The following is a 14,032-nucleotide window of genomic DNA, read 5'->3' as shown; positions in this document are numbered from 1 at the left end:
AATATTAGGGACCTGTCAAATTTTTAAGGGTCAAATTTTTTTTAATGGTCAAATTTTTAAGAAGGCATACCTAAAAATATTTTTTATTCAAAAAAATTTTAAACCTAGTGTTAATGTATTATATAGAACGCATTTAGTTAAGTGCAGCAGACTATTTTAAAAAAAGTTGTTTTTTGAACCACCCTAATTATTTGAAAAAGCAAATCTTTTAATTTTTCAAAGTTTGTTCAGTAATTTTAAAATTAAAACATAATTTATGCAATGGGTCGCAAAGCAGTGAGCTCTGAGCAGCAACAACTTGTAAAAAAACTTACTTCAACAGCAATTTATTATTGCTGAAATTGCAAAACATGCTAAAACTTCTAGAGAATTTGTCTACAATATTGCTAATAAATTAAATTGAATTTACCAATGAAAAATCGACCAGTTCAAGGATGTCGTAAATGCACTAATTCTACAGAACAAGGCAATATAGTGACACTTGCTAAAAAAATCTTACTGATTCAAGTAGAAAAATTGCTATGGAGTTAAATACTGCAAAAAAAAAACCATTGGAGCAAGAATGGTTTGTCGTTTGTTAGAAAAAGGGTCAAAAAGTTACACACATAAACAACGTTATTGAAACAAGGCTCAGAAAAAGAAGAGACTCACTTGGTTTAAAAACTATGCTGATTGGACTCGAAATCGATGGCATCATGTAATATTTAGTGACAAATCATATTTTGAAATCATAAATAGAAAGAATTGTAAGTTTGTATGTCATCTTCCTAATGTAAAAGATTTACCATTTAAAATTACATCAAGAGCACAAGGTGGTGGTAGAACTATTTTTGCATGGGGGTATTTTTCTGCAAATGGAATAAGTTTATTAAAGTTTTACGAAGTTTGAATGCTTCTTGTTATTTAGAAGTTATTGCTGAATTACCTGACTATATGGACACTCTTTTTGATTCTGAAGCGGAAGATTGTTATTTTATGCGAGACAACGCACTTTGTCACAAAGCAAAAAAAACTCTGGAATGGTTTGCAATGAAGATTATCATCTCCTAGCATGGCCACCCACTCCACCAAATGCAAATCCAATCGAAAATCTTTGGTCAATTATTCACCAAAAACTTGCAAATTACAACATAAGCAATGCAAATGACTTAAAGAAAATGAATACAAAATGTGTGCATAAGCGTAATGGGATAAAATACTTTTATTTGCTTTTTGTGTTTTTATCAGCTTTAAAAACATTATTTAAAATTACTGCAAATTAGATAAATTAAAAATTAACTCAAAACAATGTAGAAAAGTTAATATGTACAAAGATCATAAAACCCATGGTTATGTAAACCAGTTATTAGCTTAGTATTATATTGTTCATTGAAAATATTTTTGAAGTTGAAACTGCATGCATGCTAAAAAATAATGATTAAACAGCCTTGAATAAACATTTGATAAAAAATCCTTATAACAACTTTGAAATTATTGATAATCTTTCTCCGCGCAGCGGACTTGCTCGGCAAGGTTCGTGTTTTGGAGTTTAAGAGTTGAGAGAGGGTTGCACCACGAATAACAACTAAAAAAAAAAAAAACACAAAAACACAAAAAAATGAGTAGCCTCCTCGACTGTAGTGACCCCCCTCAGGCCTTGGGGAGGTGAATAATCTAAAAAAAAAAAAAAAATCAAAATCCAAGTTAAAGCTAATATGAAAAAAAAAAATTTGTGTCTAATATTATTTCTATCATTTGTATCTGACGGATTTCTTAGTCAATGAAGAGGAAAAGGTTTTAAATGATCTCGTGTATGTTCAAGAGACGTCATATAGAATTCGATAAATAAACATGCTCTAGCAGTTCATTCCGCATTTGTACTAAATCAGGGAAGACCTTTTTTAAACAATATTCTATGGATGGGGGTCTTTTTAAAGATCCTTTTTAAAAGTTATGTTTTCTTAACATATGACAAAAAAATTTAATTAATTTACAACAAATAAAGTTGAGAATGATGGAACTTTAAAATCCTGATATCCTTGAATTTTTAATAATCCTAGGATCAACAATATAATCCCAGGATCAAGAAAACAATGCTATTATCAAGCATACAATCCCAGAGTCAAGCATATAATCCCAGAATCAAGTATATAATCCCAAGATCAAGCATATAATCTCAGGATTTGACCTTCTAACCCTAAAATGAAAATAAATAAAAATTTGATTGACCGTTTTTAAAAAAAAACTTTCTTGGTTGAGATTATACTATATTCGTATTATAAACTCTTGTAAATTTAAAAAAAAAAAAAAAAACTTTTATTTTGATGAATATAGATCCCTGTAAAACTGTCTTAGCGTGAATTTACATGCAAAAACTGTAATTTTTCTGTAGTTTAGGCTTAATTCATATAACAGATTATAATGTTGACTGACAAATTGAGTGTGATGAAAAAAGTTATGCTTTGTTTATGTGTAACTAGCTGTTATTGAAATACTATATCAAAAACAGAATAAAGAAAGAAAAATCAGCAATTCAATAAAGACAAGCAATCAAAAAAAAAAAAAAACTTTTAGAGAGTAATTCTTGCAAGGATGAGGACTTTTCTAGCATCAAAGATTTTGTTAATTTTGATGCCATTTATTAAAGATATTGAGGAAATAAATGTTACTGAGGTAATAAAACTGTATCTGCTATCATTAATGCCAGTCCCAGTAAAATCAGTACTCAAGGCCCTTTGTCGCCGGTATGCTAATTTGTTTACAAACAATGTTGGCATAACTTTTATGGTAAAAAAAACTTAAAGATGCTAAAAACATCAAAATTCAAAAATTGCATACAAGGCAATATAAATGGGAATAGAGCTAGCAACAGTTCTATCTTTAATAAAATGTCTCAAATTAATAGTTGAGCTACTCACAAGACTAAAAATTTTAATTACAACTATAACACTCACAACTTATAAGTTTGAAATTTCTGTTTCAAATAAGAATCTGAATCTGTTTTTCCTCTTGAAAATCCTTATTAACAAACTTAATAAACCTATAAAAGAAGCTTATTTGTCGAGGATGCTAAATTAATGTAAAAGCTGCCAGTGAAAATTCAAAAAGAAATTATGTTGCTTGAGAAAAACAACTTTTTTGCAAAGAGAGTACAATTTTTTACTAATCAACAGTGTAGAATACGTGCTTTTTCTGAGGCTGCGCTTTTTGAAATAAAGTAAAAAAAGAAGTTGTTCAGTATGTGCTCTGTTTTATCATAAAGTATTTTTAAAATAATCAAAAATAGTTTATGTGTATTATATCTGTAAAAATAATAAATTCCTTTTAATTTAATGGTGAAGTATGTACAATATCATAAAACTAATAATTTCCCTTATTTAATAGCTTTTTTTAATTAAATATTTAATAGTTTTTTTAAACCTATTTAATTTTTCTTAAAACTTTACTAAAATAATATTTTAATGTCTTTAAAAAAGGTCAAAAGGTCAAAAAAACTTTGTTACAGGATCTCAGGATCAATCCCAGGATCCTGCGAGCAAGTAAATGTAATCCTAATATCCTGGGAGTAAAATTATAACGCAGGATTATGAATCCTGGTATAAAAAAAGTGGATAAAAATTAAAAAAAAAGTGTTTATTTTATTTCTCAAATTCTTCATTTACAATTTTTAAAATACCAGTTTTTTCTTTTCTAAATTATCAAAATGTCAGCAAGTAACACACTTTAGGTTTTAAGAGGGTGAAAATTCCAGGGTGAGTTGCCAGGGTGGATTTTCATTCTACTTAAAATTTTGTTGGGACGAGCAAAGATTTGTTTAGGTTTGCAAGAAAAACTTTTATATGGTGTTGTGATAAACATTTTTCAAATGTATTGTTAAAACTAGTTAAATATATGCATTGTGCACATTTTTTATGCAGTTCTTGGGTTTAAAAGTGCAAAATTTTGCACTTTTAAACCCAAGAACTGCAGGAAAAAAATGGAGTTTGTTTATTAGGAAAAATTTAGTGCTGCTTTGTTAGTTAGAATGTTAACATGACACTCTTGTTTAGCTATATAAAAATCCTTTTTGTTTATATAAGTTTGTTCATTAATTTACTATTAAAACAATTAACAATTTTTCTTTCGATGCTGGATATTTCAAATAAACAGAAAAAATAGTTTAATTAAAAAAAAATTATATTTTTAAATTTTATCTAACTTTATTCATGCATAGCATTTTTATTTCATGCATAGCAAAGTGTTAAGGTTAAAGATTAGGCGGGAAAAAAAAATACAAGCGAAAAAACTAACCTTCCGGCTAGATCAACAAGGTTGATCTTACTAGTTGTTTCACTTGGCATATCATGCAAAAACTTTGCCTAAAAATACCAAAGTATTTAAAAAATATATAATGTCAAAAAGCATTTCAGGTAATTATTGCATATTTTAGCAAAAACACCCTAACTTCAAAAACTTTAAACAAGCAATAAATGTTAAAAAAAGTAATAAAATAATAGCTTTCGAAGTTTGGAATAATCATAATAAAAAAAAAAATTAGAAAGAAAAACCTGTGTGTAGCGAATAGTAAATATTGCATGTGAACGACTACTAGTATCATTCATGTTTGTTGAAGCTGTTGTTCTGCAAAATAACAATCAATTATAATCCTTTTATTAAAAGAATAATTCAGTTAGTAGTTATATTAAATAAAAATAATTTAACAAGACAATATAATAGCATATTATATTATTTGCAACCTTCGCTCATTTCCTTGTTTCATAATAGTCTCAATTGCATGATAATCTGAAACCAGATGCTTTGTTAAACCTACAAAAACAGTTAGAAAAAAAATTGAAAGAAAATGAACAAAAATTCAACAACAGTTAAAAAACTGAAAAATCTTTAGAACTTTGCATATTCTGAAATTCTGAAAAAAAATCTTTTTTTAAACTAAGAAACTTAATGTCTATAATAAATTAACTTTAAAATAGCGTAAAATAAAAAGTTTTTGTTTTACACCATTTGTGTTCAATAGCTTTGTATCAATAGCTTTGTATCAATAGCTTTGTATCAATAGCTTTGTATCAATAGCTTTGTATTTGTTGCCTTTCAAAATGATAGTTTCTACTTGTACACCAAGTTTATCTAATTACTAATTTAATTTAACATTTAGTTTTAATTTTCATAATGTTGGATTTCTTTACTCCTAATGATAAAAAAAATTTCAAAATTAAAAAAAAACTTTTAATTATTAAAGCACTGAGAAAATTTGAACTCTAAGTGATAAAAATTTAATACAATGTTACAATTGAAACATGAATGTCAATACAAATGTAAAAAGTGTAGACTATGTCTTGGCAGTTATTATTAATGAAATTTTTAAGAAAAAAATGCTTTAAAACAAAAGTAATAGTTTTTACCATTAAAACATTTGTATATTTCTTATATGATCAATATACATATATATATATATATATATATATATATATATATATATATATATATATATATATATATATATATATATATATATATATATATATATATATATATATATATATACACACACACACATATATATATATAGTAAAAAAGCCAAGTTAATTGTATTTATATAATATAGGGATATTTTATAAATTTTATATAAAATACAAATTATTAAGGTTTCTATTGTTTATTTGATGTCTTAATTACGATTTTAAAAAATTAAAAAATTATTTATACATATACATATATAAAAATAATTATATTTTCATATATATATATATATATATATATATATATATATATATATATATATATATATATGTATGTATGTATGTATGTATGTATGTATGTATGTATGTATGTATGTATGTATGTATGTATGTATGTATGTATGTATGTATGTATGTATGTATGTATGTATGTATATATATATATTTGTTACTAGTTAACACAGTAGAGGGGGAGTTTGGGTGATTCACAGAAAAAGATTATTTATGATTTTATATATTAAAACGTTTCACATCTTGATTTAGAAATATTTAAGTCTTAGGTCTTGAAAATGCTTGCAAAAGTTTCTGTCAAGTATTTTTAAGTATTATAAATTATTCATCATTGTGTCAGATTGAATGTGTAATATAAAGTTGAACATGATATAAGGTTGAATGTGTCATTAAAAGGTTGAACAAGTTTTATATTATCATAAGGTTGAGCCTGTCATCGTAAGGTTGAATGTGTAACCATAAAATTGAACATGTAAAATTACCTCATTTTCTTTTATTTATTTTGCAGGATCAAAATAAAAATTTTAATAGTATGATTTTTTTTTTTTTTTTTCCTTCTTATTTTAAATAATCTATAGTATTTAATAGCTATGTAATAGATAATAATATAATAATCATGTTTTTGTATAAATAAAAAAGAACCAACAAAAAAAAATCCTCATTTCTCTTACTCCATCCTAAATTATCATAACTTATCTTAAATTATCTTAATTTATCTTGGACAAAATCATTTGCTGTATTTAAGTTAAATAAAAAAGAAAGAAATAAAACTACTGCAAAATCTAACAATAACCTTGAACATATGGTCCATCTTTGGGATGTTCCCGAACTTTCATTGGATGTAAGGGCTGACCTGCTTTTGTTGCCTGATGCGTTCGCAATAAGTCTCTCACTTTTTCATTATATATTTCTAAATAACTAATAAAACAAAATAAAATCATTTTCTTCTTCTTGAACTTTCATTCATTGAAAAATTACAACCCTATGTAATTATAATAAGAAATTTAAGTAAACCACTTCTCTATTTAAATGAATTATGATTTTTTGTAATATCCCTCTAAAATTATGTATAACAGAGTAAGGACAATGATTTAATGATTTAGCGTTTGTTGAATTTTTCCAGAAATCCTAATTATTTTAGAAAATTTTAATAAAAAAAGTTAAATTTCTTTAGTTTACCTTTTTAGTGACTTACTGTTAATCATTTCACTTGCGCTCATATGAGTGTTAAAGAAGTGAAAAAAGGAAACTTAGTATATTATAGCCAGCATACACAGTATTAACATTAATGCCAAAAGCAGAAATTGCAGAAGTTTTACTACTTGAATCGAATAATGTTGTTGACAAAAATCGCATTTGTGACCGAGACTACTCTGTGCGTAGCCATTCAACACCATAAGTATTCATTAAACACCATAAGTATCCATTTAATACTCTATCCATTCAACACTTTAAGTATTCCTCTAAAACCATTCTACTATTTAGATCTCTGGTTCTAGATCTCACTTAAGTTCTTGATTTTACTATTTTTATTAGATAAACAGTACCTACTACTACCACTATTTTTCCCGTACTACTTACCAAGTACTACCAATATTATTTATCTCAAACAAAAACCAAACATTTGTAAAACTCAAACAAAACAGTCACGGTATAAGTATAACTACTTCAGCTAAAAAGAAGTCTAATGGTCCCAAAGACATATTGTATGAAAGCAGGAGCTTTTCATAAAATATATTAATTAATGACCAGAATGACCACAGAATTAAGAGCAAAGTTAATGTTTTTTATTATCTTGTCTATATTTTATGTGTCAAAAAACTTGGTCTTGAAAAGGTTTGTAGACTTCAAACTAATTCCCTAGCAGCATCTGTAAACAACTGATTTTTATGGAATCCAGGAAAATAAGGCTCACCTAAAGTTTTTATTTATAAGGTGTTTTCAAAAAGTAAGATGACTTTTCAAATTTTGCAGGCAAAAAATATTTAATTTCATTTTTGTGGTAGTTGTTGTATTGGTACACATACCCCAAACATTTGTTTATAGTTTCAACAATATAGCATATTTAGTTTCTTAATGACAGATACAAATATTACAGAGCACAACAAATGGCATGTTTGTTGTGCTCTGTAACTAAGTGCATCAAAATACTTAAAACATTGTCAAAGTTTTGCCCACTGATTCTTTGATAACAATTTCACTGATTATTTCACTGCTTCTTTGACCACTACCTAGTGCATTAGTTCCTTATTTTTTCTTTTTTTCTTTAAACCCATTTATTCAACCAAAAATTAAAAATTTACAAATTTTATTATAATTTTTACAAAATTAGGTTAGGCGTCTCTCATATAGTTATAAACTAATCAATGGAGTGACACCTAAATAAAATAAAATAAAAAAATCAACAATAATGTTAATAAATAAAAGCAAGAGTAAATTAAAATGACTAAAAAAATGCAATGAAAATATAAAACACATATACTAATGTTAATAACAAAATAAAAATAATAAACATTATTTTTATTATACATTTTATTGTATGTTGTTAACTCTATCATTGTTATTATATATTGTGAGCTTATGCTCGCGATATATATTGTGAGCTTATGCTCGCAATATATAATAACATTGATAGAGCTAACAACATGCAATAATAACAATATTAATTATATTATTATAATGATAATAATAATTATTATTATTATAACAGTAATAAAATAACTAGTTTTTATTAAACACAACAGTTATATTCACAAAGTTAGAAAGTTACGAATAGTTTTAAACTGATAAAAAGTAATAATTAACAATTATATAAAATAAACAACAACAAATAATGAAAAAACACAAACAATAAAAAGAAAACTTTTTCTTCCTTACTTTTTTAATTATGTTTTTAATTACTTTTACACAGTTCAATAGTTTGTTGATGTTTTTTTTAACACTCTTTGTTTTATTTATTTTTTTATTTAATTACTTTTTTACTTATTATTTATTTACTTTTTTATTAATTTAATTTATAATTTAATTATAATTTTCCTTGATTTAATTATTAGAATATTGTAATAATATTCTATAATTATTGCAATAACATTGCTTTATATATATATATATATATATATATATATATATATATATATATATATATATATATATATATATATATATTTATATATATATATATATATATATTTATATATATATATATATATATATATTTATATATATATATATATATATTTATATATATACACTGAGGCATATTCGTTTAGACGCATCAATTTTTTTCTCTTTATCTTAATTTTTTTCTATGTATTGTCAACCTATATGCATGCAAGTTATTATCAAAATAATTGTTGTGTTGTGGGCTGATAAAAACCACAAAAAAAATTTTTCTATGTGTCTTTATTAACATGAGAGTATGTTTGATATACAAAAGCACATTTTTTAATTGGAATATATCTATAGACGCAATCAGGGTAATAACGGTAATTATTGATTTTTAATCACTTTTACACAAATAAATTGATAAATTTTAGTGTAATTTGATCTTTTGCTCTGCCAGTATCATTTTTATTGCATTTTACGAAATGCATAAAGGAAAGTATTTGACAGATGCTGAAAAAATACAAATTAATTTATATCGTGGCTCAGAAATCTCACCAGCACTTTCTATACGAGAAATAGCAAGAAAAATTGGAAGATCTGACCATGTTGTACGAAACTACATTGCAAAAGGTGACAATTACGGTGTAAAAAAAGCAACAAACGACAACAAAGTATTAACAAATCGGCAAATTAATCGAATTCGCTTCGAAGCAACCAAAAATAAATCGAATGCAACACAAATAAAGGATAAATTATTATTGCCTGTCACAAATAAACATGTTGCACATATTCTACCTACAACACCAAACTTAAAGTGGAAGAAACCACACCAAAAACCAATGTTAAAAAAACACCATAAAATTGCTAGATTACAGTTTGCTAAAAACCATATGCATTGAACTCATGAGTGGCAAAACGTAATATTTTCAGTTGAAAAAAAGTTCAATTTAGATGGTCCGGACTCTTACAGTTATTATTGGCATGATCTAAGAAGAATAAATGACCCACAAACAAAACGAAATTATGGTGGAGGAAGTTTAATGGTTTGGAGTGGATATTCTTTTTCACGAAAATTGACTCTGTGTTGTGGTTTACCTAAAATGAACTCGATAAAGTATACAGAAATGTTGGATGAAGTTCTCGTAACTTATATGGATGAAAACATGGACGATAATGCCATATCTCAGCAAGATAATGCTGCAATTCACACATCTAGGCATTTTATGAAATGGTTTAAAGACCACAACATCCCGGTTCTTGAATGGCCAGCTTGTAGCCCGGACTTAAATCCAATCGAGAACGTGTGGGGAATGCTATCAAAAAAAGTTTATGACGCTTAAGCAGCCGGACACCAATTTAAAACTGTTACTGAGTTAAAATGTAAAATACTTGAAGCAAGGTCCGAGTTGGATCAAACTACACTTCAACGACTAGTGGAGTCAATGAAAGGCAGAATTTTTGAGGTAACCCAGTGCAATGGAGGACATACGCATTACTAATTTCCATCTTTTAATTTCAAAAATATGACTGCGTCTATAGATATATTCCAATTAAAAAATGTACTTTTGTATATCAAACATACTCTCATGTTAATAAAGACACATAGAAAAATTTTTTTTGTGATTTTTATTAGCCCACAACACAACAATTATTTTGATAATAACTTGCATGCATATCGGTTGACAATTCATAGAAAAAAATTAAGACAAAGAGAAAAAAATAGATGCGTCTAAACGAAAATGCCTCAGTGTATATCGTTTGATTTAGTGCTATATTAAAATAATACAAAACTCTTGTTCGTTGAAAAGTGCTCAATATTTAGGAAATTTATTTTGATTATATATAAATTTCAAAACAGAGCGATTTATAAAAAAGTTCCAAATTTTGATGTATAAAGGAAAAAACCTATTAAATACAAGGAGTGAAATAATCTTGAAGTGCAGGCACAAAAATAAGTTCCTTATTTCCTCTTTTGATACCAAAGATTGATCCTGGTTGGTTTACGCCACGTTTACATCATGTTATACTTTCAAAACTTTTAAAATTTTGTTTCCATAGAGTCATTAGAACTCACGTCACTGTAATTCTAATCGTAATTTTAACGTTTAATTTTTAATTTTGTATATATATATATATATATATATATATATATATATATATATATATATATATATATATATATATTTTTTACTTATATGATTTTATTAATATTGAAAAACAAATGGATAATTTTTTTATAATTATACAAAGTAACCTTACTTTTTGAATACTACATGTTGTATTCATTCTTATTAAATAACTTTATAAAACTTCAGAAACTTTTTATTTGATGTCTAAGTAATCTTTAGAGACAAAAATATTTTTCACTGATATGCCTGGATACATTTATCTTAAACTAATATATGTATTAATTTTTTATGTTCAAACCTCATATGACCTCTTTATATGTTGCTGCTCTCAATGATACTCAGTTATATATTTAAAATTTTTTCAAAATGGTTTGAAAGATATGTATGAATGGTTTGAAATATGTTATTCTTCAAATCATAAAAAAAAATTGCAAACAAAAATTTACAGATTGCAATTGACACAGAAAATAATTTTAATGTGGTAATCAATGATGAGGAATAAATTGAAATATAATAATTACTAAATAATATACCTTACTTCTGTGCGAAATGAAACACCGTCATCTTCCTTCTCACGCATTTGATTAAAAAGGTTCTTAAAAAAGGAAAAAATGGTGACAAATACTTGTAAAATTGAAGATATACTCAATAGTAGCTATCAGTAAGATTTTACAAATCCTACTGATGGCTACTACATTTATTTATCTGAGCTTGTATGAATAAAAAAAATAGTTACTAGGTAATTAGTTTTTTCATAAACATGCAAAGTAAAAAGAAATAAAAAGGTGATAGAAATAATGTCAAAATGATGTGATGTAATGGTGATGTAATGCATCTTATTTTTAAAGTTTCTTTTTTTTTTTTTACATTTTTAAGTTTTTACATAGTTACAACAAAACTATGTAAACTATGAAACCCTATAAAACAATATAAAACAGTAAATAATAAATAATGATAATAATAATAATAATAATGAAAAATTATTACCTCACATATTCTGGGAATCAACCCTTCATTTTCCTAATGTAAAAATTATAAACTTAAAAACAGTATAAACTTATTTTTAAATACATAATTCATATAAATAAATCTAAAAGTTAATATGAAACTCTCCTTTAAATCTTTATCACCACATGATGAAACCACCACAAAAAATTAAACATCTTATAGTAGGGTAAACAATAAATGGCCTATACCTTTTTTAATTATAAAAAATATTTTATATCACTTTAATTACTTGATGAAATGCTTCCAAATTTTTACAGACAATAAAATATAGTCTAAACTTTTATTATTATTATTACCAACTTTTGTGATAAAGCTTGACAAAATATCTCAATCATTATTGATTATTCACCTCACCAAAAGTTCATTATCTTGTATATAAATATATGATCATTACTAATCTGCTTAGCATTTAACTTGATTATTATTTCATTTGTAATATGACCTGCTTTCATTTTTCATAATTGGTTTGAAAATTTTAGAAAAACGATGGTGGTAAATTATAAATTCATTTCTATTTTGTTCAACAAAATTTTATGATAGGTTATATCTTAATTTGAATTTATTTCAAGCAATTGTCCTGTTTGATAAATATAATAACCTGTTTGCTTTAACCATACCTTTTTCTTCATCAGAGACTGACATTCATTAAAATGTATTTGATTAAATTAATTAAATCTGAAAACTGAATCCATGGTGATTTATTTTATAGCTTTTGGTGTAATTTAGATAATGAGATTATAACTATGCACCATCGTTTTTAACGATTTTACAATTTGAACTAATTAAATAAATAGATTAAATTGAAGTATTTTGTTTATTTCAAAAAATGTTCTACAAATAGAATTTCATCAACAATATTTAAAAGCTGCTTTTAAAGCTTCTATACAGACGAAGTTATAATATAACATAAATCTACACTGCACTGTAGAAATGCCTGATATTTGTAAAATATGTGTCCAATTCAATAGAAAATTTATTTTGTGAATATGCTTTTCCAACTTGTCAAAAAAAAAATTAGCACCGATTTTGCCACAAGAATAAAAGACATCCTCCATACGACTGAATAAATTTTAAAATATAATTTGAGGTCTGAACATTATTCCATCAGCAGAAAGATAGTAGGTAATTAGTGAGTGGTAAACAGTGATCATTTCTTTTCCTCTTGCAGAATCGACAGAGTAAACATTAGAAATGCCTTTTTTAGCAAAAACTTTTTAAAGTTCTGGATATAGTTCAAAGCTAGTTTCATCAAGATTCATGAAAGCACTTGGCCTGTTGAGATGCTCTAAATATTTGCTTTTAGTGAAAAAGTTCTAGATTTTCTTTATAAAGTCCTTAATTTGACCTGTTGAAACATTGGTTGTCGCTCAATTTAATAATTCTAGCTTTCTTAATGCTATGCTATTTTAGCCTTCTAGCTTTCTTAATGCTATGTTCTTTCAGCCTAAAAGATTTTTAATCCAGAATGTAGTAGGATAGTCATTCTTGAAACTAGGGGATGAATCAGTGCTTCTAAGTATGAAAATGACATTTTATTGTCAAAAGCAGTGCTTATTAAGTGCCTATAAAGCATGATACAATTGAAGATTTTCATAAGGCCAAAATATATACATTTTTTAGTTCTAAATAATAGATCCAAAAGTAAGTTCAATTTATCTGCATAGATGTGACTGGATAGTTAAGCAGACACTTTATTCTATTTAGAAATGCGTTCATGTCAAATAAAATTATGGAAATTATAAATGGGAGAAAATTAATTTTCCCATTTTAAATATTTTATCTGGAAAGAGTCTATCAATTAAAAAAATGTTTTTATTATAAAATTAATAAATACGGCCATTTACATCCAGATCGCTTACCCTGAATTATTTTTGAAATAATCATTATGCAAAACTTTTAACCCCTGAAAAAAATTTAATGAAATTGAATTTTATTCAAATTTAGTAAAAAATGAAAAGTTGATTTAAACTCCAAAAAAAAAAATTGTGTACCAATGCAACCATAAAATATCTATAAAATGATAGGCTGAGTGCCATAATACAAGATTTGTGGTGAAAAACCATT

General features: G+C 25.6%; 1 protein-coding gene across 2 annotated transcripts in view; it reads right to left on the bottom strand.

The window, feature by feature from the left end:
* The window catches only part of LOC100202449 (kinesin-like protein KIF16B), a 182,255-nt gene that overhangs the window by 54,795 nt on the left and 113,428 nt on the right, over positions 1-14,032 (bottom strand). The window contains exons 7-12 of one of the 2 annotated variants that reach the window (XM_065805924.1): positions 11,948-11,980; positions 11,494-11,555; positions 6,520-6,644; positions 4,716-4,785; positions 4,527-4,599; positions 4,270-4,337 (exon numbers count right to left, since the gene is read on the bottom strand). In XM_065805924.1, coding sequence (XP_065661996.1) covers positions 4,270-4,337; positions 4,527-4,599; positions 4,716-4,785; positions 6,520-6,644; positions 11,494-11,555; positions 11,948-11,980 — 431 coding nt within the window. The remainder of the gene's footprint in view (positions 1-4,269; positions 4,338-4,526; positions 4,600-4,715; positions 4,786-6,519; positions 6,645-11,493; positions 11,556-11,947; positions 11,981-14,032) is intronic. The other variant, XM_065805925.1, reaches the window with a different exon arrangement.

The sequence above is a fragment of the Hydra vulgaris genome, chromosome 09, assembly GCF_038396675.1.
Source record: "Hydra vulgaris chromosome 09, alternate assembly HydraT2T_AEP".
NCBI classification, from domain to species: domain Eukaryota; kingdom Metazoa; phylum Cnidaria; class Hydrozoa; order Anthoathecata; family Hydridae; genus Hydra; species Hydra vulgaris.
This window is presented reverse-complemented; position numbering and strand designations above follow the sequence as displayed.